Source organism: Myxine glutinosa, chromosome 8 (assembly GCF_964187855.1).
Source record: "Myxine glutinosa chromosome 8, kmMyxGlut1.1, whole genome shotgun sequence".
Lineage (NCBI taxonomy): Eukaryota > Metazoa > Chordata > Myxini > Myxiniformes > Myxinidae > Myxine > Myxine glutinosa.
In genome coordinates, this window is record NC_136268.1 from 61,132,246 (window position 1) to 61,160,072 (window position 27,827).

General features: G+C 44.9%; 1 protein-coding gene across 1 annotated transcript in view; it reads left to right on the forward strand.

Moving 5' to 3' along the window:
* Nucleotides 1–27,827, forward strand: part of LOC137418077 (polycystin-2-like protein 1) — a 133,701-nt gene that overhangs the window by 78,919 nt on the left and 26,955 nt on the right. Inside the window, 7 exon segments of the mRNA XM_078783327.1 lie at nt 12,556–12,587; nt 12,590–12,779; nt 13,937–14,165; nt 14,329–14,499; nt 22,118–22,299; nt 26,167–26,287; nt 26,826–26,924. Of these exon segments, the coding sequence (XP_078639453.1) occupies nt 12,556–12,587; nt 12,590–12,779; nt 13,937–14,165; nt 14,329–14,499; nt 22,118–22,299; nt 26,167–26,287; nt 26,826–26,924 (1,024 nt within the window).

Consider the following 27,827-nt stretch of genomic DNA (forward strand, 5'->3'; position numbering starts at 1 on the left):
TATATTACAAGCAGAACTACCTGTACCCAGTACTGGGAAAGGTAAGCACAATGGGAAAAGTTTAAGTTAATCTTTCAATTTAAATTATTTAATGGACTTTGAAGAGTTTAATTGTGTTGCACTCTGCGTTTCACTCAGAGCCAAAGCTCTGAGCTACATATACCGCACACACGACATACTTATACCTTACATCCTCAGATATTCATGGTTGTTTTCCTGTCATTTCTAAAGAGAATGTTGAGCTTTTCAAATGCAGCGCAGGAAGTGGCCGCTGTAAACGGGAGACAGACGAATGTACGGACAGACATTATGGTTCACAATGTACAAGAGATGACTTCCCTTCCAAGGAACTTCAATACAGAAAGACACTTTAATCCATAAATCCTGTACAATGGTTGCCAACCAATGACAGTTTTTTGTATACAGAGTCAAGGCACATGATAGATCTAGAACACGAAACTGATCAGGGCACAGTAGGACAAAAGGAAGAGTAGAGAGGGGGTGGGTACACCAACAGCTTAGTTGAAGATCAGAATAGAGGGAGACGGACAAATAATGGGGTGAGGAGGAATGCAGCGCACAGGATGGATACAAAAGGAAACTTTCCCCAATCCCTTTTTAATCCTCACTTCCCTATCTCCTCTTTCACCCCTCGGCCTCTTCTCTCTATATGTCGGTGCTCAATCCTTTTGAGAAAACGCTCAAAGTCTTCACAAATTACATCATCGAGTCCACCGATAATTAAATTTAATCTTATTTTGGACCTCTGAAGTTTATTATTCTGCGTTATTTTTAGGTTACAATGCTAAATGCAGGTATTTACCTGCGAAATGTCGCAGGTCTACAAGTGCTTTGCATTGCTGTTGCTGTTGGTGGTGTTGTTGTTGTTGGGGTTGATTTTTGAAATGTGCACCCATTGGTTGGACAGCTGCTGGACCACACCCACATCTGTCGCTTGACTCCACCCACAAAAAAGCACCAAGACGAAATGATATGGCTGCCATCTTAGTTTTCTGTTGGCCTGTAGGCCTCTGCTGAATATACACTGCCCATATTTGTTGCATCAGATCTCCTTTGGCTTTGTTTGGGTCAAGTGTTATTCACAAAGAGGGACCCCGAAAACTTTAATCATATGCCAAATAATAGTAAGGTTCAATCAAGCTCGACAGAATGCACGGTACATCAGAACGCATGGTAATCAAGCATTACGTGACATAATCGAGCTTTACATTACGCAAATTACCAAAAAAACGAGCATTAGGTAATTTTTGAACAGCCCCATATTGAGGTTAAGCAATCTGTGACCATGTGATGAATCTGGGGCTACCATCCGTCCGGTTTTCCCTAGACATGTCCTCCTTACTGGTCCTTAAATTTCCGCCGTCGGATTTTTAAAAATTTCTACAAATGTTTCAGTTTTGCCATTTTATTGATTTTGCATTTTCAAACGGATAAATTTTAAGATTTGGGATACTTTTTACCTTATTTAAATGGTTAAACCATTTGGTACATTTTCTGACGTTGATAAAATGTGGTTATGTAATGTTTCTACCAGGACAGCTTGGTACAGGTCTGTACTACACCATCATGTCATAATGGATGTGTTCAAACATCACGTGCTCACTTCCTGTCCAACCTCACGGCTTGCAGTGAGAGAGTTAATTGGCGTGCTCACTCAGTGTATTTTCCGAGTCCGTACAGTTATATCCACCTTTAAATGGCCTCTAAAGGTGGGGTACAGTTATATCATATACATTTGTTTGATTTAATTTTGATTTTCTTCTTTTCAATCTCAAAACAAGTGTAAATTTGCTGCAGAACTAAAGACAAAATCCCTGTGTTTTTGAGGTGGTTGAGAACAATGGCAAGGTGAATGATTGGTATGTAGCTGGTAGGTACATCTCTGTGGCAAATAAAGGTGATATTTATTTATTTACAATCTCATGTGGACTCGGAGAAGCACAAGAAAGCAGTTTGAGTAGAGAGCTCATCATTCTCATTCACACAATTGAAGGATTGGTGAAAGGAAAGGATGATCACCACATGTGAAGAGGTACATTGAAATTTGAATAATTTTAACATTGATTTTTGAGGCCATAACACATTCTTATTTATAGATACTCAATGTACATGACACGTTGTCATAATACATATATACAGTCATGGCCAAAAATATCAGCACCCTTGCACTTTTTTCAAATAACTCACAATTTTCTCGAAAAATAAGTTGAAATTGACAAAAGTATTTGGTTTCCACAATTATTTATTTCACTGTTAATATTACAGAACCTTTGTTTTTGATTCAGAACTTAATATATCCCTTTAAATCAGAGAATAAAAAGAAATGGCATTGACAATTATTGACACCCTAGACTTAATATTTGGTAGCACACACAGCCTTTGGACAAAATAACTGCAGTCAAGCGCTTCCTATAACCATGAATAAGCTTCCTCCACCTCTCTACTGGTAGTTTGGCCCTCTCCTCTTGTGCAAACTGCTCCATTTCTCCCAGATTTGAAGGGTTTCTTCTCCTAACTGCTGTTTTCAGATCTCCCCACAGGTGTTCAAAGGTATTTAGATCTGGTCTCATTGCTGGCCACTTCAGCAATTTGTCTTGAACCATTCCTGGGTGCTTTTTGAAGTGTGTTTGGGGTCATTGTCCTGCTGTAAGACCCATGACCTTTGACGGAGACTCAGCTTTCTGACACGAGGTTGAACATTGCACTCCAAAATGCCTTGGTAATATCTTGATTTCATGATGCCATGCACACATTCAAGGCATCCAGTGCCAGAGGCAGCACAGCAGCCCTAAAACATCACTGAACCTCCTCCAAGTTTGACTGTAGGGAAGGTGTTCTTTTCTTTGAAGGCTTCATTTTGTTTCAAGTAAACATAGAGATGGTGTGCTTCACCAAAAAGCTCAAATTTGGTCTCATCTGTCCACAGGACATTCTCCCAGAAGGATTTTGGCTTGTTCAGGTGTGTTTGGCAAACTCCAGTTGGGCTTTCTTATGTCTCTCTCTCAGTCCTGGGTCTCCTAGCATAGAACCCACTTCCATTGAGTTGGCGACGGATGATACGAATTGAAACTGTCGTACCTTGTGTCTGAAGGTAAGCTTGAAACTGTTTGGCAGTTGATCGAGGTGCTTTCTCCAAAATTCGAATAATCCTTCGCTGCAATCTTCGATCAAGTTTTCTCTTGCGGCCACGTCCAGGAAGGTCAGCTACAGTGCCATAAACTTCCTGATAACATTGTGTAAGGTGGACACAGGAACATCAAGGTGTCTGGAGATGGACTTGTAGCCTTGAGATTGTCCATGCTAGGCTACAATCTTGTGTCTGACCTCCTCAGACAATTCTCTGATTTTCTTTATTTTCTCCATGCTCATTGCGGTACACACAGTGACACAAAACAGCAGAATGACTCCTTTTCTCTCTTCAAACTGGTTGAATGAGTGATTTTTATATTGCAAGCACCTGCAACTCACCACAGGTGAGTTCAATTCCAAAGTAAAGGAGAATCACGTGCTTTAAATGTAATTATTTCTAACAACTTCTAAAAGGTGCCAATAATATTGTCCGGGCCATTTTAGGATTTCTGTGTGGAATAAGCTAAAATTTAATAATATTTTCACCTCTTTTTTTGTTTTGGTCCACTGCAAACCAAAGAAATACATTTGTGGATACCAAAAGATTTTTTCATTTCAACAATTTCTTGAAGAAATAGTGCATTATTTGAAAAAAGTGCAAGGGTGTGCCAAATTTTTTTGCCCACGACTGTATATATATATATATTGTAACGGTTTTGAGAAGTGGGTAACGAATTTGAGAAGTGTAACGGTTTTTAAGAAGTGTAACAATTTTGGAGGAAGTGTAACGAATGTAAAAAAGTATGGTTTTGTTATGTGTAAACACCCTCGTAATGTAAATAATGGTCGCAGCCGTCCTCCTAGTTAATTCCATGAAACTTACACGCAGGTCACGATATATCTTTTTAAATAGTGTATTTCCTTATTCCATGTAGGCTAAATATGTGTTTCCCACTAGATTGACTTTGCATTGTATCAAACAAAATAAGCGTAGGCCCTTGCAATTTCCCCAAACATCTCCGCTCTCCAAAGTTCCTTTCAAAAGGGTGCGAGTTGTGTTCAATCCCGCAAGCCGCCATTGCCCATGTGCTAATCTCGGAGAAGAAAAGAAAGGCGTGTCTCCACCTCGTCATAGAGGGGAGGAGTGAGCCAGAGGGTCGCATGGCCAATCAGCACCGCGGTGAGCGACCCGGTAGGCGTGCCCTCGCAGCCGGCGGCTTGATTCCGCCCGAGGTGATAAAAGCGACTGTAAGGGACTGCTTCACCAGATGACCTGGGAGATGAGCGAAGAGGCGACACCAAGAGGAGCGGTGAGATGCGAAACGCTCCAAGCCAAAGAGGAGAGGTACTCGGAAAGGGAACCAGCTTTGGAGAGACGCGCTGAAAGGAGGGAGACGGCTCCACCAGAAGGAGAGGAGCAGGTGTGCCGAGCCAGCGCGTGACGTCTACAGCAGCGGATACGCGACGGAGGGTTTTCCCGCCAAAACCGCGAGGAATTGAGAGCTGCTGCCTCCGACCTTGCCTCCCTCTCCAGCAATCCACCTCAAGCCCTACCTGCCTGCAATATCCCCCGAGTAAGTGTGAACGTCGTCTGTCCTACTCGTTGTCTTGGGGTTAAGTAAAATGAATAGTGTAAGTTAACGATTCGCTGTGTGACTGCTTCTTCCATCCATTGCTTGTGTGTGTATAATAAATCTGTTCTTCCACCGTACTCTGTCTTCTTCTCTTTTCATTCTCTTTCGGTCGCTTTAGAGGTTTCCCGATTGAATATCTGCGGTGCGATCTGGTCAACGTCGGGTGGAATCGGGTTCTAATCGGGGAGTAACTGTTCGGACGCGGTAATACCAACCGCTCGGTAAAATAACATCTTTAACCGCGTCTGTAACAATATATATACTAGCAGAAGTACCCGGCATTGCCGGGCAGGGGAGGGGAACGGGGGGGGGGGGGGGGGGAGGAGGGGGGGAGGGGAGATGAGGGGGGAGGGGAGAAGAGGGGGGAGGGGGAGGGGAGAAGAAGTGGGAGGGGGAGGGGGAGGGGAGGGGGAGGGGAGGAGAGGGAAGGGGGGAGGGATGGGAGGGGAGAGGGGTGGGAAGGGGAGGATGGGAGGGGGGAGGGCAGGAGGGGGGAGGGGTGGGGGAGGGGGGGAGTGGGAGGGGGGAGGGGAGGAGGGAGGGGGGAGTGGGAGGGGAGGGAGGGGGGAGTGGGAGGGGAGGGAGGGGGAAGGGGAGGGGAGGGGATGGAGGGGGAAGGGGAGGGGAGGGGATGGAGGGGGAAGGGGAGGGGAGGGAGGGGGAAGGGGAGGGGAGGGAGGGGGAATGGGAGGGGAGGGGGAGGGGGAGGTGCAGGGGGGGGAGGGGGAGGGGGAGGGGGAGGGTGGAGGGGGGGAGGGGGAGGTGGGGGAGGGGGAGGTGGAGGTGGAGGGGGGGAGGTGGAGTGGGGAGGGGGAGGGGGAGGGGGGTCGGGCAGCTTCTTCTCGGTGGTCACCCATAAAATAGATTTGTAAAAATTTCGGTTGCTCACCTGGTTGAGGGTGGATAGAGCCAATGAGGTGGTATACCTGGCCTTGCACCTTGAATGTAGGCATGAATCCTTGCTCAGTGACGACGCGATCTGCTCCAAACGAAGTCATTTGGAACGAAGAGTTGTAATTACGGATTTCCTTCAGGAAGTGTCTGGATTGAGTCGTAGTTGATTGAAGTAGTTCTTTCAAAGGTTCCGGTGGAGATTGGAGAGAAGGCAAAGGACATTGCCTCCCCTGCAACACATTCCTGGTGTTTCTCCCTTCCATTTCAAGGCATGGCAAAACTGACAGGTGAACGACATGGAGCCAATATCAACATTTGAGGAGTAGTCAGTGTTCGGATTGTAACTGAATGCAGCCTGCTCCCATGCAATGGCCGGCTGCCGTCTGCCTGATGGTTGCCAGTTGTTGAGTCGTTTTTGGCGCTGTTCTTCTGTCTCATGCTGTCTGGCCCTCACTACACTTTGTTGATTGGCGTTTAGACGTGCCTCTGTCTCATCTTCTGTCTCTCGCTGTCTGGCCCTCGCCAGATGTTGTTGATTGGCGTTTAGACGTGCCTCTGTCTCATCTTCTGTCTCTCGCTGTCTGGCCCTCGCCAGACGTTGTTGATTGGCGTTTAGACGTGCCTCTGTCTCATCTTCTGTCTCTCGCTGTCTGGCCCTCGCCAGACGTTGTTGATTGGCGTTTAGACGTGCCTCTGTCTCATCTTCTGTCTCTCGCTGTCTGGCGCTCGCTACACTTTGTTGATTGGCGTTTAGACGTGCCTCCATCTCATCTTCTGTCTCTCACTGTCTGGCCCTCGCTACACTTTGTTGATTAGCATTCAGACGTGCCTCTGTCTCATCTTCTATCTCTCGCTGTCTGGCCCTCGCCACACGTTGTTGATTAGTGTTCAGACGTGCCTCCGTCTCATCTTCTGTCTCTCACTGTCTGGCCCTCGCTACACTTTGTTGATTAGCATTCAGACGTGCCTCTGTCTCATCTTCTGTCTCTCGCTGTCTGGCCCTCGCCACACGTTGTTGATTAGCGTTCAGACGTGCCTCTGTCTCATCTTCTGTCTCTCGTTGTCTGGCCCTCGCCACACGTTGTTGATTAGCGTTTAGACGTGCCTCTGTCTCATCTTCTGTCTCTCGCTGTCTGGCCCTCGCCACACGTTGTTGATTAGTGTTCAGACGTGCCTACGTCTCATCTTCTGTCTCTCGCTGTCTGGTCCTCGCTACACTTTGTTGATTGGCGTTTAGACGTGCCTCTGTCTCATCTTCTGTCTCTCGCTGTCTGGCCCTCGCTACACTTTGTTGATTGGCGTTTAGACGTGCCTCCGTCTCATCTTCTGTCTCTCACTGTCTGGCCCTCGCTACACTTTGTTGATTAGCATTCAGACGTGCCTCTGTCTCATCTTCTGTCCCTCGCTGTCTGGCCCTCGCCACACGTTGTTGATTGGCGTTTAGACGTGCCTCTGTCTCATCTTCTGTCTCTCGCTGTCTGGCCCTCGCCACACGTTGTTGATTAGTGTTCAGACGTGCCTACGTCTCATCTTCTGTCTCGCTGTCTGGCCCTCGCTACACTTTGTTGATTGGCGTTTAGACGTGCCTCTGTCTCATCTTCTGTCTCTCGCTGTCTGGCCCTCGCTACACTTTGTTGATTGGCGTTTAGACGTGCCTCCGTCTCATCTTCTGTCTCTCACTGTCTGGCCCTCGCTACACTTTGTTGATTAGCATTCAGACGTGCCTCTGTCTCATCTTCTGTCTCTCGCTGTCTGGCCCTCGCCACACGTTGTTGATTGGCGTTTAGACGTGCCTCTGTCTCATCTTCTGTCTCTCGCTGTCTGGCCCTCGCCACACGTTGTTGATTGACGTTTAGACGTGCCTCTGTCTCATCTTCTGTCTCTCGCTGTCTGGCCCTCGCCAGACGTTGTTGATTGGCGTTTAGACGTACCTCTGTCTCATCTTCTTTCTCTCGCTGTCTGGCCCTCACCAGACATTGTTGATTGGCGTTTAGACGTGCCTCTGTCTCATCTTCTGTCTCTCGCTGTCTGAATCTAGAGACACGTTCTTGATTGGCTTGTCGATGGTGAAAAGTACCTTCATCGGCTTCATGGAGTCTCCGATCAGCGAATTTCCTTGCGCGGGAGGTTGAACGTGACAAATTTCTTTTCTTCGGTGCCATTGCCTTTATCACAGTCAGTCTTCCAGTCACTCACTCGTAGACAAATTCAAAATAACAAATTCAAAATACTCGTAGACAAAATACCACGTTTACACGTGGTAAGAAATGACGCCAACGCACGATTGCAACTCTGCGCCGTGTCGTGGGCGTGGCCAACGTGGCCTCATGCTCCCAGGTGATTGGCTAACTCGAGCTCGAGAGAGCCATAATGCGCTACATTATGGCAAAAAATATAGATCTGAAGATGAAAGAAAAAAAAACCTATGTGCTGTGAATGGCAATGTTCCTCGCTCAAATGTGAAAAAACGCAATTGCGCGGCAAGGAACATCACGTGATCGCTCTGAGCGATGGATTGCAACTCTGCGTCCTGTCGTGGGCGTGGCCAACGTGGCCTCATGCTCCCAGGTGATTGGCTAACTCGAGCTCGAGAGAGCCATAATGCGCTACGTTATGGCAAAAAATATGGATCTAAAGATGAAAGGGAAAAAAACCTCTGTGGTGTGAATGGCAATGTTCGTCGCTGAAATGTGAAAAAAGGCAATTGCCTTTTGCTCTGAAATACGTGCGAACGCGTAACTGAGTTAATGGCGGCAAGGAACATCACGTGATCGCTCTGAGCGAATCAGCGCGCTGCTCTGCGACCAGTCAGATTCTGTGCATAAAGTCCTCGCTGAAATGCGCTGAGGTAAAAATATGGTTTAAAAATATTATGAAATCAATTTTTAGGTCGGCCATGTTCGTCCCAGGCTCAATAGCCATGTCTGTGCCAAATATCAAGTACGTGAGCCTCTCCGTTTAGGACTCTACCGGTAACATTACACACACACACACAAACTGTGTTTTATATATATAGATATATCTATATATATAAAACACAGTTTGTGTGTGTGTGTGTAATGTTACCGATAGACTCCTAAACGGAGAGGCTCACAAGCTTGATATTTGGCACAAACATGGCCATTGATATATCTATATATATAAAACACAGTTTGTGTGTGTGTGTGTAATGTTACCGATAGACTCCTAAACGGAGAGGCTCACAAGCTTGATATTTGGCACAAACATGGCCATTGAGCCTGGTACGAACATGGTCGACCTAAAAATTTATTTCATAATATTTTTTAACCATATTTTTACCTCGGCGCATTTCAGCGAGGAATATTATGACCGGAATGGCAGAGCAGCGCGCTGATTCGTTCAGAGCGATCACGTGATGTTCCAACTTTGCCGCCATAATCTTACAGTTATGCGTTCGCACGTAATTCAGTTTTTTCACATTTCAGCGAGGAACATTGCCATTCACACCACATAGGTTTTTTTTTCTTTCATCTTTAGATCCATATTTTTCGCCATAATGTAGCGAACGTAGCGTAGCTTTAGCATAACGTAGCGATCCTTGCTCAGGATCTTCGTCAGGTTCGCGAGCGAGTTAGCCAAAACGTAAAAGTGAAAATATATCGAATTTTTTATTCATATTTACCTCAGCGCATTTCAGCGAGGGACATTATACACGGAATCTCAGCTGGTCGCAGAGCAGCATGCTGATTCGCTCAGAGCGATCACGTGATGTTCCAACTTTGCCCGCCATAATCTCACAGTTATGCATTCGCACGTAATTCAGTTTTTTCACATTTCAGCGAGGAACATTGCCATTCACACCACCTTGGTTTTTTTTCACTTTCATCTGATATTTGTGATTTATTTCAAACAAACTGTATTTCCCATCTACACGGCCATGTATTCCTATTAACGTTATGTAAAGTACATAAATTGTGTGGATTACATCATTTGTGGATGTGATCAATTGCCAGTAACCATCTATATCCCTCCCCTCCCCTTCCCTCCTCCCCCTCCCTCCCGCTCCCCCTCCCTTTCCCCCCTCCCCTCCCCCTACCCTTCCCCCTCCACCCTACCCTCTCCCCTTCCCCCCTCCCCTTTCCCCTCCCCTCCCCCTCCGCTCCCCTCTCTTCCCCTCCCCTCCCCTCCCTTTCCCCCATGCCCCTCCCTTTCCCCCTACCCCTTCCTTTCCACCCTACCCCTTCCCAATCCCCCTCCCCCTCCCCCCTCCCCTCCCCCCTCCCTTTCCCCCATGCTCCTCCCTTTCCCACCTACCCCTTCCTTTCTGCCCTACCCCTTCCCCACCCCCTTCCCCGCCCCCTCCCCCCTCCCCCTCCCTTTCCCCCATGCTCCTCCCTTTCCCACCTACCCCTTCCTTCTGCCCTACCCCTTCCCACCCCCCCTCCCCGCCCCCTCCCCTCCCCCTCCCTTTCCCCCATGCTCCTCCCTTTCCCCATGCCACCTCCCTTTCCCCCCTACCCCTTCCTTTCCACCCTACCCCTTCCCCATCCCCCTCCCCTCCCCCTCCCTTTCCCCCATGCTCCTCCCTTTCCCCCATGCTCCTCCCTTTCCCCCCTACACCTTCCTTTCTGCCCTACCCCTTCCCCACCCCCTCCCCCTCCCCCATCCCCTCCCCCTCCTCCCTCCCCTCACTCCTCTCCCCCTCCCATCCCCCCCCCCTCCCCCTCCCCTCCCCCTTCCCCCCACCCCCTCCCCCTCCCCCAACCCCCTCCCCTCCCCCCCCCTCCCCCTCACCCTACCCCTCCCCTCCCCCTCCCCTCCCCTCCCCCTCCCCTCCCCCCTCCCCTCCCCCTCCCCTCCCCCTTCCCCTCCCCCTCCCCCTCTTCACCCCTCTCACCTCTCCTCCCCTCCATTCCCCCTCTGCTCCCCTCCCCCCTCCCACCTTCCTCCCCCCTCCCCCTCCCCATCCCCCCCTCTTTCCCCTCTACCCCTCTCCCTCCCCCCTCTTCTCCCCTCCTCCCCCTCCCCCCTCCCCCTCTTCTCCCCTCTCCCCTCCCCCTCCCCCTCTTCTCCCCTCCCCCTCCCCCTCTTCTCCCCTCCCCCCCGTTCCCCTCCCCCTCCCCCTCCTCCCTCCCCCCCACTCCTCTCCCCCTCCCATCCCTCCCCCTCCCCGTCCCCCTCCCCCCTTCCCCTCCCCCTCCCCCTTCCCCCTCCCCCTTCCCCCTCCCCCTCCCCTCCCCTCCCCTCCCCTCCCCCTCCCCTCCCCTCCCCTCCCCCTTCCCCTCCCCCTCCCCCCTCTTCTCCCCCCTCCCCCTCCCCATCCCCCCCTCTACTCCTCTCCCTCCCCCCTCTTCTCCCCCCTCCCCCTCCCCATCCCCCCTCTTTTCCCCTCTACCCCTCTCCCTCCCCCCTCTTCTCCCCCTCCCCCTCCCCCTCTTCTCCCCTCTCCCCTCCCCCTTCCCCTCCCCCTCTTCTCCCCTCTCCCCTCCCCCTCCCCCTCTTCTCCCCTCCCCCCCGTTCCCCTCCCCCTCCTCCCTCCCCCCTCCCCTCCCCTCCCCCCTCCCCCCCTCCCCCTTCCCCTCCCCCCTCTTCTCCCCTCCCCCCTCTTCTCCCATCTCCCCTCTTCTCCCATCTCCCCTCTCCTCCCCCCTCCCCCTCCCCTCCCCCTTCCCCTCCCCCTCCCCCTCCCCCCTCTTCTCCCCTCTCCCCTCCCCCTCCCCCCTCTTCTCCCCTCTCCCTCCCCCCTCTTCTCCCCTCTCCCCTCTCCTCCCCTCCATTCCCCTCTTATCCCCTCCCCCCTCCCACCTTCCTCCCCCCTCCCCCTCCCCATCCCCCCTCCCACCTTCCTCCCCCCTCCCCCTCCCCATCCCCCCTCTTTTCCCCTCTACCCCTCTCCCTCCCCCCTCTTCTCCCCTCTCCCCCTCCCCCTCTTCTCCCCTCCCCCTCCCCCTCCCCCTCCTCCCTCCCCCCCACTCCTCTCCCCACTCCCCCTCCCCCTCCCCCTCCTCCCTCCCCCCCACTCCTCTCCCCCTCCCATCCCTCCCCCTCCCCATCCCCCTCCCCCTCCCCATCCCCCTCCCCCTTCCCCCTCCCCGTCCCCCTCCCCCTCCCCCCTCCCCGTCCCCCTCCCCCTCCCCATCCCCCTCCCCCTTCCCCCTCCCCCTCCCCTTCCCCTCCCCCTTCCCCCTCCCCCCTCCCCCCTCCCCCCTCCCCCCTCCCCCCTCCCCTCTCCCTCCCCCTCCCCTCTCCCTCCCCTCCCCCTCCCTCCCCTCCCCCCCTCCCCTCCCCCTTCCCCTCCCCCTCCCCCCTCTTCTCCCCTCTCCCCTCTCCTCCCACCTCCCCCTCCCCTCCCCCTTCCCCTCCCCCTCCCCCCTCTTCTCCCCTCTCCCCTCTCCTCCCCTCCATTCCCCTCTGCTCCCTCCTCCCTCCCACCTTCCTCCCCCCTTCCCCATCCCCCCCCTCTTTTCCCCTCTACCCCTCTCCCTCCCCCCCTCTTCTCCCCCTCTCCCCCTCCCCCTCCCCCTCTTCTCCCCTCTCCCCTCCCCCCTCTTCTCCCCTCTCCCCTCCCCCTCCCCCTCTTCTCCCCTCTCCCCCTCCCCCTCCCCCTCTTCTCCCCTCTCCCCTCCCCCTCCCCCTCTTCTCCCCTCTCCCCTCCCCCTCCCCCTCTTCTCCCCTCCCCCCCGTTCCCCTCCCCTCCCCCTCCCCCGCCCGGCAATGCCGGGTACTTCTGCTAGTATATATATATATACAGTATATATATATATATATATATATATATCCTATTAATACAACACTGGTTGATACTGATACAGATGCACCCCCACCCCCACTTGATAATCCTCATACCCAGTCACATAGCATTGGTGCCACCAAAGCAGCTTCTTGAGCAAGGTGTATACTGCGTGGTTTGCCATTGCCTTCTCAGCAGTAATTTGGGCAGGAATTTGTCTAATATATATTTGTCTGAATCCCACAGGTGGAAATACTATAAGGCTGATGAGCTTGGGGATCAAACCATTGGGGATTGTTGGCCACTTACAGTGGGGCTGGATACTATCTGGACCTCACACGAGACCGGAAGACTACTACTATAATGTTGAAAGGCCTGAAGGAAGACCTTTGGGTGGATCGTGGCACCCGTGCTGTCTTTATCGACTTTTCTACCTACAACGGAAACATAAACCTCTTTTGCATTGTCAGGTGAATGAATTTGATTCTACACATATCTTCCAACATGGAATATACAGTATATATATATATATATATATATATATATATATATATATATATATATATATATATATATATATATATATATATATATATGTATATATATATATATATATATATATATATATATACACATACATACATACATACATACATACATACATACATACACACACACACACACACACACACACACACACACACACACACACACACATACATACATACATACATACATACATATATATATATATATATATATATATATATATATATATATATATATATATATACATACATATAGATACACAGTCACGTGAAAAAGTAAGTACACCCCATGTAAAGTTTTGACTTTTTCAATATATTTCAACATACAGCTTTTTTATCTTCATTTCAACAATATTGATAGATAAAGATGATATAATATAACAAATATCATGAAACATTTACATTTTGTAGTCCATTGTATAATTTAAATAAACATAAATGCAAGTTTCGCATGTGGAAAAAGTAAAATAAAAAGTACCACGAGGAGGTACTCCAGGAATCTTGGTGATACAGAGGCTCTGTACTGGTAGTAGAGACTTACATGCTCGGCTCTCTCTACGATGTATGCTAGCCAGTGGCAATGGATTGAGACGCATGTCATCACCCTGTGGAAAACCACTGACACACTGTATTGGTATATATTATAATATTATATGATATAGTATGATATTATATAGTATGATGTGATATTATAAATACTGATACAAAAATACTGGCATTGATACAAAATAATACAAAAATACTGGCATTTTCAATGACACATGATACTATAATTATCTCATATCAAAAATATTACAAATACTTTGCTTTTGCTTGTCTGAATTTGTGGCTTCGTGGTACGTAACAAATTAGACCCCTATTCTTTATGGATTACATCATTTTTCTCTTACATCTTCATCGAACTCACTGAATATCGACCTTCATCCACATTTCCCATTCTTACCTAAGTAACATTGCATTCACATTCACATTTCCTTTTTCTTTTTGTGCCATTCAATTGTTCAGCAAAAATACAATAACAAAGTGCAAACTTCTTTGAATGACTCTTCATCATCATTGTTCTTTTCGATTCCTTAAAGGTTGGTCGTTGAGTTTCCTGTCACAGGTGGTGCCTTAACTTCATCACAATTCCGCACTGTGAAGCTTCTACGTTACGTTACAACCTACGACTACTTCATCATGGGTTGTGAGATAGTCTTCTGTGTTTTCATCCTCTACTACATTGTCGAGGAAATTCTTGAGCTTCGGATCCATGCATTTTCCTATTTTTACAGCGTTTGGAACTGCCTTGACATCCTGGTGATAACGGTCAGTTACAACACACTTAGACTATGACCTCCTTGGTGATGTGACCTCACTGTAAGATTATTACTCATTAGCTTTGCAATTAGAAATATTTAGCGTGAGAATGATCAAAGAAATTTCAGATCGACATTATATCGAGAATGAAATAATTCCTGTCTTTCTGCAGCTTTCCCTTTGTGCTATTGTCTTCAACATCTATCGGACACTGTCTGTGGAAGAACTGCTCGGTGGGCTACTGAAAGATTCAAGCCGTTATGCTGACTTTGAATTTCTTGCTTTCTGGCAATCTCAATTTAACAACATGGTGGCCGTAAATGTCTTCTTTGCCTGGGTGAAAGTGAGTATTATATCTGAGCGTGAAATAAACTCTAACATGTTCATACTACTTTTTGTTTCGGTTTTAAATTTTTAAAATCTTGTGTGAGGTTTAAAAAAAAAGTTATTCATTTTGGCCAAAATCCTTTAGCACCCGAGCCAAGTCCAAATTCCTCCTTATAGGGGAAACTATCCAGAAAGAGAAATCCAGGAATGAAGATGGCCTTGTGAGCCACAGGCAAGAAGATCGCAACTTGGCAGGAACAGGAAGAGCAGGATGCCAGACTGCGTCAAATACCCGAGATATGTCCAGGGAGATGGTCCTGACCTCTTGTTTTTGACTTAGAACCTCCATCCTTTGCTGAGAGAGGAGCATGTCCAAAGTTGGGTAACTGAGATGGAGTCCAAGCTGATGGTTGGAGACCAGGTTGTTAAAAGAGGAAAAGCTTGACATCAGCAGTAATAAAGGACTCCATAACATTACTTAGAAATGGAAGTAAGCTTATGAGTCTGTGGTTTATAGGATCAGTTTTTGTACCTTTCTTGTGGATGGGAGTGATGTTTGCAAACAGACGGGATGCAGCCAAAAGAGAACGATAGGCTGAAGATTGCAGACAGAGGAGGAGCAAGAGCAGCAATTCATACTTTAATGTGCATTGCACACCTAATCAGGCAATCAGACATTGCACACCATAAGAGCAGCAATGCACACCTAATCAGGCCGCGTTATTTTGGACCTTCTCAAGACCGTTTCACTGCAACCACAGATCCGAATTTTATGAAAAAATTTCTATCAAAACGTATGCAAGAGTTGAACAGAAAAGGTCATGAAAGCTCAGCATGAGAAAAAAAAAATCTGCGAAAGTATGGCGAATAAAATGTAGAGGAGAGGGATGGTATCCACCACCCCCCGGCCTGATTTGGGTTAAGAGCATCAGCCATGCCATCTAAGCCCATCACCGAACCAGGGTCAAGGATGGACAGATCTTTCTCTACCATCTCAGGTGAGAATGACACAAAGTCCATGAGACAGTCAGTACGAGGGGATTTGTGTACCCAACCCACAAAGAGGTGGGTTGGGTACACAATATGTGGAGACAAACACTAAGTTGAGACATCTTGCTTAATCTTTGACATAGTCTGTAATAATGTATTTTAAGGTGAGGGGCGGGATTGATTGGACTTTGACGAGAACCTGGTCAGAGGAGTCAAGAGGAGCAGAGGATGAGCAGGAGAGGTTGGTTAGAAAAATACTTATTACCAGATCCAGAAGAGGACATACAAGTTGCAGGAATCTGGGTTGAGACATGTACAGGTTGGGACATACCGACGGAGTCTCAGAAGGCCATAGCTGCATGAAATGTCATAGCTGGTTGGTGCAGAACTGACACCTTTACAGTCACCATGATGAAAGTTTGAAAATCACCGCAGATGAGGAATGGAGTTATGTTGGATAGTAATGAGTTGTTCCATGTTAGAGAACTGTCACTTCTGTGAGAGAACTGTCCCAGAGGGGAGTACATGTTGATATCTCACTCAAGCCTTTGGGTCTCACTATCTGCCATGATCTTTCCTGGGAAAACCACATTTCCAAGCTGGCCTCCAAAGCGAGTCGCCGACTGGGCATCCTCCGTTGTGCAAAGTCCTTTCTGGGCACTTCTGAGCTCCTCACCACATACAAAGCTTTCATCCGCAGCTCAATGGAATACTGCTCTCCCCTCTGGGCTGGTGCTCCTGCCTCACACCGAGCTCGGCTTCACATGGTTGAAAACAAAACATTCAGAATCATTGGAATCTACCATGATGAAGCTGATTCTGAGGGCCTTTTTCTCTTTCACCGCAGGCAGGTAGGTGGTCTTTCTGTCTTCTACCGACTCCTCTCCAGCCTTGCTCCCCCTGTTCTGTCTGTGCTCTCTCCCCCAAATATTCCTGTAGGACGCAGAAGATCTGCCAGCAACCTCTTCTGGTGAAACTGCCAAAATCAAGACTCTCTGCTCACATTCACTCTTTCATTCCTCTTTTCTCCTGCCTCTGGAACAAACTCCTTCACTCTCTTCAATCCCTCTCCTCCCTCCAGGTCTTTAAAACAGCTGTTCACCACCATCTCTTATCTTCCCCCATCCAAAACCTTGATCTTTTCCACCCCCGTTAAAACACCTCAAATCCGTCTCTTTAAATCCCCAACTTCTTTCCTGAAATTCCTCGAAGTGTTCATTTCCTTTATACCATGTACCCCTCCCACTTCCCCCAGCCTTCCCCTTTCCACAGATCTACCGACGTCCCTGTTCTCTACTGTTGTTGTGCTTGTGTACTTCCCTCTCTCACCCTCTTGTCTCTTGCTCCCTTCATTGCATGTTTTATGTGTCTGTGGATGTTTTCATGTTCAATGTGTTTGCTCTTACACGAGCCTCGATTCTGTATACAAAAAAAAAAAGAAGAGAGGAAGTGATCTGTATGAAAAGTCATCATCATTGCCTGAATGGTGTACCACACAGTGCAGCATGTTACAGAGAGGTATACACAGCCAGAGGTATTCCAGAGGGTAAGAGGGACTGTTGAGGACATTGGACAATGAGAAATAGAGTTATTGACATAGACAGCACCACCCCTTCCTGAATGGGCTTGTGGCCTGTCAAAACAGAAAGAGTAACCAGGGAGAGACACATAGGAATTGGATCAGACATGCAGTGAGTGGATCGTTTCTGTTAAATATGCAATGCTTGGAGTTGCAGCAGTATCCTTCATGGAGAGATTCAAAATATTACAACAGAGACCTTGAATATTGTTGTATGGATGGACGTAGGAGCAGATGATGAGAGGCAGATGTGGTGCGGGGTTGTGAGGTACGGTTGGGGCCATGGGGTGCATGGTGAAGGCTGTAGGCCACAAGCTGGTTGCAGGGCATGTGGGTGGTATAAAGAGGAATGTGTTAACGGTCATGAGCTGGTGTCTTTTTCAGACTGGCTGCACTTTTCTTGTTGATCCCCAATTCTGTCGAAGTAAGACATGCTTTTCCACAGCGATGAAAAAAAAAAAGGGTTTTTGAAAGCACAAAGGAAAGTAGTGCTGTATGTTCACGATGACAAGGCATGGTGAGCAGACTTGCATGTTAGCCAGAAAATGAACAGAACATGTCTGAAAAAGAAAAAGAAGGCAGCTTGTTTTGGATCTTTCATTAAAGGGCGAAGAATCATTTTAAAATAACAATAAAAGCTTCGAATATGTCAATTTGTTTTTTTCAGAAAGAACAAAGGAAGATGCATTGAGAAGCAATGGGTTACAGAATGAGTGAGGGAAGGACTAACAGGCAGAATGAGTTTTTGTTTTTTCCCCTATAAAACGTTTTTGTTTTCCTTTTTCAGTTTTTGAGAATATTTTTTCTTGTATACAGTGCCGAAGCTCATGGAGGATCGAGAACACAGAACAGATCATGATGTAACAGAACAAGAGGAACAGTATAAAGAGGGGGGGGGGGCACAACAATAGCAGGGTTGAGAGGCAAAATAAAGGGAGACGGAGAAATAAGGATGTTAGGAAAAATGAGATAATGGGAGGGCACAGGGGTGAGCATGATGGATGCAGCGCAGCGACAAACTCTCAATCACAGAAGTGGAAAGAAAAGTTGGAAACAGAGAAAGAGGTTGGCATGGGGAGAATTAATGAGGGAAGTAAAGATCATGGTTGTGGATGGGAGATGGTGGTGAACAGCTGGCTTGAAGCCATGGAGGGAAAATTAGATTGACGAGACTGAGCAAGTTGATTCCACAGGTGGGACAAAAGAGCAACGAATGAGTGGAGGTGAGCACCCGGCAAACACATAACGTAATCACAACGTTGCTGGAACATCGTAATTAGGTAACGAAAAAAACAACGTTCTATAAATGTTTTAAGGACGTTTTACTTTTACCTTCAAACATGTTAACCTTTAAACAACGTTGTGGGGACGTTTTACAACAACGTTATTTGAATGTTGCAGAAAAACGTTCCCTAAACGTTTTAGTTAGGTTCTAGACTGACGTTATACCAATCGATGTGTTGTGATCTACAAACATTCCGCTCAACTTTGCGAATATTCCAGTTGTGGGAGATGTTGGTGGAGGTGGAAAAAACGCATTTTCTGCCATTTTGTTAAGTAACGTGAAAAACGTTGAAACAACGTTGTGAAAACGTTTTACAACAACATTATTTCATTGTTGCAGGAAAACGTTCCCTAAACGTTTTACTTAGGTACTGGACCCACTTTAGGGTTAGGTTTAGGGGTTTCTATTAAACGTCCGATGAACATTGAGTTATATCAAAGTGTTAAATGGATTATTTTAATTACACTTTGTCCTCTTCTGATCCTGCACCACCTAAAATGAATGAACTGGTACATAAATGAATATCGTTTTAACCGATTTTCAAACACGATTTTCCGATTAAATAAGTTACCGAATCATTTAAAAATGGTTACAATGGTTTTCCTCGACAAAAAGTGACATGAAAAGTTCAAACATTATTTCGCAAATTTGCAAATTTTTCGTGCAAATTTTTTGTTATTATTGTAACACAATAGTTAGTGAGTCTGGATTTTGGGAGTTTCACCAAAAAGGTGGTTACTGGCAGCAGTGGCAGTCTTAGTGATTCTGGGACTCTGGGCAAAAGTCAAGGATGGGATCCTTCCACCCTGCACCCGCTTTATTCCCAGCCAATCCACTCTGAACAAGAACAATGCCTGTCCCTTCATGAACACACCAGAGTTTGTGATTTGATTTTACTCTATTCTCCAATATTCATCAAAACCATACAGAAAACGTCGACCTATTACTATAAAAAAGAACATTTATATTATAATAGGAATGTAATGAGTTGAGATTAATTTGACATCTCAGTGTGAGTGGATTGTATTGGGCTCGAAAAACAACGTACTCGATCTATAACTAGGAAAGAATGAGGTTAGTAAGGTAGACATGTTTTTACCTGTGAGTCCCAACATTAACGCTGCTGCTGCTGCTTCATTCTCGGTTTTACTTTTGAAGAAATTAATAACTTTTTGTAAACTTTCATGTAATTTATACTCTGATTGTATTTTTCTCGTTTTTCTGCCCCACTTGGATAATTTCCTTTCATTGCTTCTGGCTAACTTAGCCGAGGAAGGCCATAAAATAATGACAGCTCAATTGATGACGGGTGCGTATCATTTTTGAAAAAAAAAATTACAACCGACAAATAGTATTAGCTAGATCGATCACGTGTCGACGTGTAGGTGTTATTAAAAATATATAACATTAAATATGTATAATTAAATATATAAAATAAATATAACCTGCGAACGTGAGTAAAATAGCTCATTTGTGAAGGGAAGGTAGACATCTGGAGCTTGTTGTTGGAATATTTTGCTTTCCGAGAAAATTGAAATACAGTATGATGAAAACACTATCGGATTTTTCATTATATACACAAGATGATACAATTGATGGATTATTCAGTTGGCCATATAGTATATCACCCACACCGGCCGTCAGGGCCCCCTAGCATGGTGCCCTGGGCAATTGCCAGGCTGCCCCATTGGTAAGAGCGTCCCTGACTGGCAGACCACATGCACCCTGCAGAAACGTGGGAGTGACGTAGCAGAGAAAGGGCAGAAAGCACAAGACCTGAAAGGATGCGGTAGATAGCAGAGAGACCACCCAAGTGTCTGTGATGTGAAACAGATAGGCCCAGAGACTCGGCTTCAATGTCGGTTAAATCAATGATATTAAAAGGCCTTGGTATCCATGACATCAAGCCGAGTAATGTGAGGCAGGGGTGACAGTAGTATTCCATCAAGCTGTAGATGAAGATCTTGTAAGTAAATAAAAGTTCAGATGTGACAAGGAAAGGCCTTGCATCACAGACAATTGGAGGCAAATGTTGATATGAGGTTTGCCCAAGAGAGATCATTGCTGATAGTGAGGACCGAAAAGTTTGAGTGACTGACCTTCTTCAAGAGGATTGGTGGGAGGGTTCGACAGATGGTCTCTCTGGAGAAACAGAGTGAGTGCCTATGCCTCATAGGAAGAGCCTATAAAACTGTTTAGGCAAAAGAGCCTTTGAAAAAAAAAAAATATATATATATATATATATATATATATATATATATACATATATATACATATATATATATATATATATATATATATATATATATATATATATATATATATATATATATATATATATATATATATCTGTGCAGTGTCTGTCTGTGTTGTTTTAACTACTCCCTCAAATTTTATGAAATCGTACCAAACTTCTGGTATGCACCTATCTCTCCCGGGTGTATGTCCTAAGGGTATTCTTTTTGAAAAAATGTAGAAATGTTTTTTTTTTTTGTAATTAAAAAAAATATATTTTTTTTTCAACTTAAATCTTCAACTTCAAATTTTCCCCTCGCCAGAGGAGAGGGTATTGCATTTGAGTCTGTTTGTTTGTCTGTTTGTCCGCACAGAATAAATATGATTTTCTCTGCAACCGTTGGTCCGATTGACAGGAAATTTTCACCATAGGTGCAACTCCACTGGTATAAGCTTTTAATGATAATTATGACGTCATAGGTTACGTGGTTCGGCTGCCATCTTGGAAAAACCGAAAAACTTTGCACCTCTATATCTCCGAAAGCGCTGAATAGAAAAAATGGAGACAAGGCTCATTGTAAAGAGCTCTCCATGTGGAATAACACACGTTAATGATGATGTCATAGGTGCCTCCATTATGACGTCATAATTCGACAAGTGAAAAACGTCGTCCGATCAAGATGAAATTTATTGAGCATCATCAAGGGATAAGTTGGTGGAGAAAAAAAAAATGATGACATCATTGGTCACGTGGTTCGGTCGCCATATTTGTTTTAACACAAAAGCCGTAAAAACCACTGAAAATACGTCCTGGCGAGGGTCTGCAATCTATTTCTGAATCCAGATTGCTCTTTCTTGTTTATAAAATGTAATGTCACGTATATTACAAATACATTTGTGCAAAGTAATTGTTTGTATTATGATTGGTGAAAATCATGACAACACAGCAACTCAGGTACACTGGTACAGTCATTATCCTCAGCTAAAACAAGCCCACTCCTCTGTAACGATGCGCAGCGAGCCGAGCCAACTTAGAATATATATATATATATGACATGGCATGGTTCATAAGCTTGCAAAATAAATAAAGAATATGGACTGGATGAACAAATGAGACACTCACATCCAAGACATTTTCTTTTACATTTTCTTGTGAATTAACTACACATATATTGACAAATAAATAGCTTTTTTCTTAAATTATTCAGTATCTCATTTGTGTCACCTTTTCGATGCTGTTTGTAATTGTATAGAATTTATAATATTACCAAAATTGTCGTGTGCATTTTTCAGATTTTACTAATGAGCTTTGGCCAATTGCCCAGGTTTTGCCAGCGTTGCACAGGAGACGTCCCATTCCCACCATACATCATCCGTAGCTACTCCACCATCGCCCTCTTTTGCTCTAAAGCAGAGTTTACTCCTGATACATCAGCTTCTCTTTGATTCTCGCGGGAGTTACCATGCTTCAATCAACGTTATGTTCATTGAATCGAATGTTGGTGTTGACAGTTTTGCTGTGTATGTTTTCCTGTGTTTTTTTAGGTTTTTAAATACGTGAGCTTCAATAAAACGATGACGCAGCTTTCCTCCACGTTGGCACGATGCGCAAAAGATATTCTTGGCTTTGCCGTTATGTTCTTCATCATCTTCTTTGCATATGCACAGTTGGGATACCTCATCTTTGGCATCCAAGTAAAGGATTTCAGCACATTCAGCAATTGCATGTAAGTCTGCCATGGCAATAATTTTTCACAACAGATTAATAGTGAAGCTTTTCAAGGTGAAATAATTGGGAATAAATACAGATCGTCGGTGAAATCCGTTGTAGTAATATCGATAGATAGAGCAAGCCTATTTTACTTTTTAGCACTACCCTAAACTATCAGCAATTTATGTGAATGTGGATGTGGATCGTCTGGATTTGTGGACCCTAGTGTCGTTAAAGAGTAAGATGGTTGTTTCACCAATTATAAGAAACTCTCACTGAGTAATTGTTTCACACATGACCTCTTACATGAGAGGTCTTTAAGGCATGTGATAGTGTGATGGGGCACTGGCATTCTTCTTGCCGCAGCTTTATTACCATTGTAAAGCATCACAGCAATATTTATTTCATGAAAACATATTTGCTGAGTTTGTGATATTAACAAGCAACAGAAACACTCTCAGAACCCTCTGTGACACTGTGGAATAGCAAACGCTACACCTTATAGATTGGAGTTGGAGACAGAAGTTGTGTATAAGATTGATGCTTATCATGTTCTTATCTGTCAGGAAATATGTAAAAAACAAAACTTGTAAAAGATTTGTTGCGGAGAGTTAATTTGTGTGATGGGGAGGAGTGTGGATGAGTTGACTTGGAAGTGACATGATATGTTACTACACACAACAGAATTTACTACTACGACTACTACTACTACTACTACTACTTACCTTGTCTACTGTAGTTCAAACCATGGACTTGCAGAGATGAGGAATTGAGCGACATTAAACTGGGAACATATGTTTGCCTGAGCTTGCATGAGCTCTGAACGCAAATCTCTGTAACCTTTCCAACAAAAGCACTACTACTACTACTACTACTACTACGACTACCGTAAACTGGGGTGAATAGGGACAGCAAGGTGAATAGGGACACAAACTGAAAAAAAAGTTCGGAACTTTTTTCGCTGAAAATTGATAACCATACTGATTTGTTGATATTTGGGTTGAAAGTGTTCTCTTGTTTTTTTAAAAAGCAACTTATAGTCCCTATTAACCCCATATATGGGTTACATAGGAATAAATAGGATTTTTATGGCTGTCCCTATTCACCCCGTTTTACGGGTGAATAGGGACGGTCATTAATACAAAAAAATAATAATCAAGAAATAGGGACAGCCATAAAAATCCTATTTATTCCTATGTAACCCATATATGGGGTTAATAGGGACTATAAGTTGCTTTTTAAAAAAACAAGAGAACACTTTCAACCCAAATATCAACAAATCAGTATGGTTATCAATTTTCAGCGAAAAAAGTTTCCGAACTTTTTTTCAGTTTGTGTCCCTATTCACCTTGCTGTCCCTATTCACCCCATTTTACGGTACTTTAACAGGCCCAATCAATCCCACCTTCTTGTAGGGTCAGCGGGGAAACGTTTATGCGGCAAGTCTTACATGAGCCTTACACGAGTCTTGTCAAGTCTTACACGAGCTTTTAGCTCTTACACGAGCCTCGACTTTGTACTGTACACAAAATAAATAAATAAATAATAAAAAGGCTTTTACGGAGCAGCTGGCTAGGCCTGGCGTTCGACTGAGGGTGACAGGATTTTGAATTTGTTCAAGGTGCCGGCACCAAACTCTGCCACTTTTGAAATCGTTAACATCCACCAACAAATCTGGCAGATGGGACACCCAGTTTAACGTCCATCTGAGGGATGGTACACACATTGATGTCACCTGGCAGGTAAAGCACAAGCGTGACAGATTACAGCTGGGCTGAGATTCGAACTTAATGCAAAATAATAGACTCTGGGGGTAATTTCCCAAACAAGAGAAAGGACAAATTAATAAGTAAAAGTATCTTCAAGTTTTCACATGCAGATAATAATAAGGAATGGGTTTCTGGAATGGACTATGTGATCTTGAGGGAATACTGAGTGACAGAGAGGAAAGAAAAAATGAATGAGGATTGAAGAGATGTTTTTTTACAAGTGGCAGTAGAAGTTGCAGGTATATACAGTTGTGGCCCTTGCACTTTTTTGCACAAAATATTGGCACCCTTGCACTTTTTTCAAATAATGCACCATTTCTTCCAGAAAATTGTTGAAATTAAAAAATCTTTTGGTATCTACATATGAATTTCTTTTGTTTGCAGTGGAACAAAACAAAAACGCTGAAAAAATTACAAAATCTTAGCTTATTCCACACAGGAATCCTAAAATGGCATGGACAATATTATTGGCACCTTTTAGAAGTTGTTAGAAATAATTGGATTTCAAGGAGGTGATTCTCCTTTACTTTGGAATTGAACTCACCTGTGGTGAGTTGCAGGTGCCTGCAATATAAGAATCACTTGTTCAACCAGTTTGAATAGAGAAAAGGAGTCATTCTGCTGTTTTGTGTCACTGTGCGTTCCGCAATGAGCATGGAGAAAATAAAGAAAATCAGAGAATTGTCTGAGGAGGTCAGACACAAGATTGCAGCCAAGCATGGACAATCTCAAGGTGACAAGTCCATCTCTAGAGACCTTGATGTTCCTGTGTGCACCATACGTAATGTTATCAGGAAGTTTAAGGCCTCCCTGGACATGGCCGCACGAGAAAGCTTGATCGATGATTGCAGCGAAGGATTTTCGAATGGTGGAGAAAGCACCTTGATCAACTGCCAGACAGATTCAAGCTGACCTTCAGACACAAGGTACGACAGTCTCAACTCGCACCATCCGTCACCAACTCAATGAAAGCAGGTTCTATGGTAGGAGACCCAGGAAGACCCCACTGTTGAAAGAGAGACATAAGAAAGCCCGACTGAAGTTTGCCAAAACACAACTGAACAAGCCAAATCCTTCTGGGTGAATGTCCTGTGGACAGATGAGACTAAATTAGAGCTTTTTGGTGAAGCACATCATCTCTATGTTTACAGAAAACAAAATGAAGCCTTCAAAGAAAAGAACACCTTCCCTACAGTCAAACATGGAGGAGGTTCAGTGATGTTTTGGGGTTGCTGTGCTGCCTCTATCACTTGGTGCCTTGAATACCAAGGCATTTTGGAGCGCAATGTTCAACCCAGTGTCAGAAAGCTGGGTCTTCGTCGAAGGTCATGGGTGTTTTAGCAGGACAATGATCCCAAACACACTTCAGAAAGCCTCCAGTAATTGTTCAAGACAAAACGCTGGACTGTTCTGAAGTGGCCAGCAATGAGTCCAGATCTAAATCCCATTGAACACCTGTGGGGAGATCTGGAAGCTGCAGTTGGGAGAAGAAACCCTTCAAATCTGGGAGAACTGGAGCAGTTTGCACAAGAAGAGTGGGCCAGTAGAGAGGTGTCGGAAGCTCATTCATGGCTATAGGAAGCGCCTGACTGCAGTTATTTTGCCCAAAGGCCGTGCTACCAAATGTGAAGTCCTGGGTGTGAATAATTTTGTCAATGCCATTTCTTTTTATTTTCTGATTTAAAAGCATATATTAAGTTCTGAATCAAAAACAAAGGTTCCGTAATATTAGCAGTGAAATAAAGAATTGTGGAGACCCATTACTTTTGTCAATTTCAACTCATTTTTGGAGAAAATTGTGAGTTATTTGAAAAAATTGCAAGGGTGCCAATATTTTTGGCCCTGACTGTATAAGGAGAGAGAAGAGACGAAAGGAAAATATAGAAATGGAATTGAAAGGAGGAACATACACAGATGAAACGAATGCAGGAAAAGTAGCATTGTATGAGTAATCAATCATTGTATGTAATGCATTGTATGTAATGCACTGGAAGCATTTCTCAAGCTAACAAGTGCCTGGAAAAATGGTGAGCTAAGATTTGCAGTGATATCAGCTGCAAAACCTCTGTAGTTCATTCTTCATTGAAGAGCGTTTCTTGTTTACTCTGCTGCAGATTTACTCAGTTCCGTATAATCTTGGGTGATTTTGACTTCCCTGCCATCGAGAATGCTAACCGCATCCTGGGTCCGATCTACTTCACCACTTACGTCTTCTTTGTTTTCTTCGTACTGCTGGTAACCAAATCACTACATCTGGCCCACTACTGTTACTACAGCGGGTTGTAAAGTTGGTTCAAAGTCGTTGTACAGATGTATTAGCTTAATGTTGCCATACACTAGATTAATTATTTATTTCAAAAGAGAGTGTGCACATGTTTATTAATTTTTTGCTGACTAATATGGTGAATCAGCAAATATAAAATAATTTCATCAAGCTGCTGTAATTTAATCTGATTTGAAAAAGTGTTGTGAATTGCTCTTACAAGAGTAATATCATCTGATACAATGCGTGTTTGATCTAAACACAAAATAATCTGATGTATCAGAGCTTTTCTTGTTCTCCGAACGACATAGTGACATAATTCTAAGACATGCCAATATTTTCATTTTTCAATATATAAGTATATACGGAGAGTTTAGATTTTTTTTTCTTACTTCAACTTACATATTGAAAGATAAAAAGTTGGCATTTATTGAATTATTGTGAGTATTTCGTTCCGAGAACATTTTGAATGGCCAACCTATATAAATGCAATTGCTGGCTTCCTTGCAGAACATGTTTTTGGCCATTATTAACGACACTTACTCAGAGGTTAAAGAAGACCTGTCCAAGAAGAAAAGCGAGTTTGAACTGTCAGACTTGATCAAAAAGGTCAGTGGATATCTTTTCAAGGTACTATTTGTTTATTTATTTATTTAATTAAATCTATATCTTTCTGTCTTTTGAAAAATATATTGGTCGGCCATTTTGTGTAACCCATTATTTAGATATGCCAATTGCCCTGAGTTAAAAATACAAATTTAAGCCTACATTAGGGGATGTAACAAGGTATCCGAGCAGCACTAATGCCTTGTCTCCATGAGAAAGCTCCAATACAAAAGCAGGATTAGGTCAAACCTAGGTTAGCTAGAAGCAGAAGTAATGATGCTCTCAGATTTAATCAGGGCTGCATTTGATGGATTTTACTCGGTATTAAAATATCCATGATGACGGCGAAGCTATAGGAGTGTTGCTCTCACATTGCAGGCAGCTCGGTGGTGTCTATTTTTTACCCTCTATTCTCCAGCATTGCTCCCTCTGCTTTCCCAGTACCACATTCCCCAGCAACTCCAGCATGTACACATTCTTTCTGTAACTTTCTCCTTGTTAAACTTCCAAAATCCAGGATGACGGCACACCTAAACTACTTTGTTGCTTGCTTCTTCTGTCTATGAAACTACTTTCCAGAGGCTGTTCTTTCCCATTCTTCCCTCCAGGCAGTGCACAATCACCACCTCGTGTAATCCCCCAGCCTGACCCATCATCTTTATTACCCCATTTTACCCGAACAAACCCAAGCCTCTTACTTTCTGGTTTCAGTGTTTCCTCCTCTTATACCTCTCTCTCTCTCACTCTCTCTCTCACTCTCTCACACACTCTCTCTCTCACTCTCTCTCTCACTCTCTCTCTCACTCTCTCACACACACACTCTCTCTCTCTCTCGCTCGCTCTCTCTCGCTCGCTCTCTCTCTCGCTCTCTCTCGCTCTCTCTCGCTCTCTCTCGCTCTCTCTCGC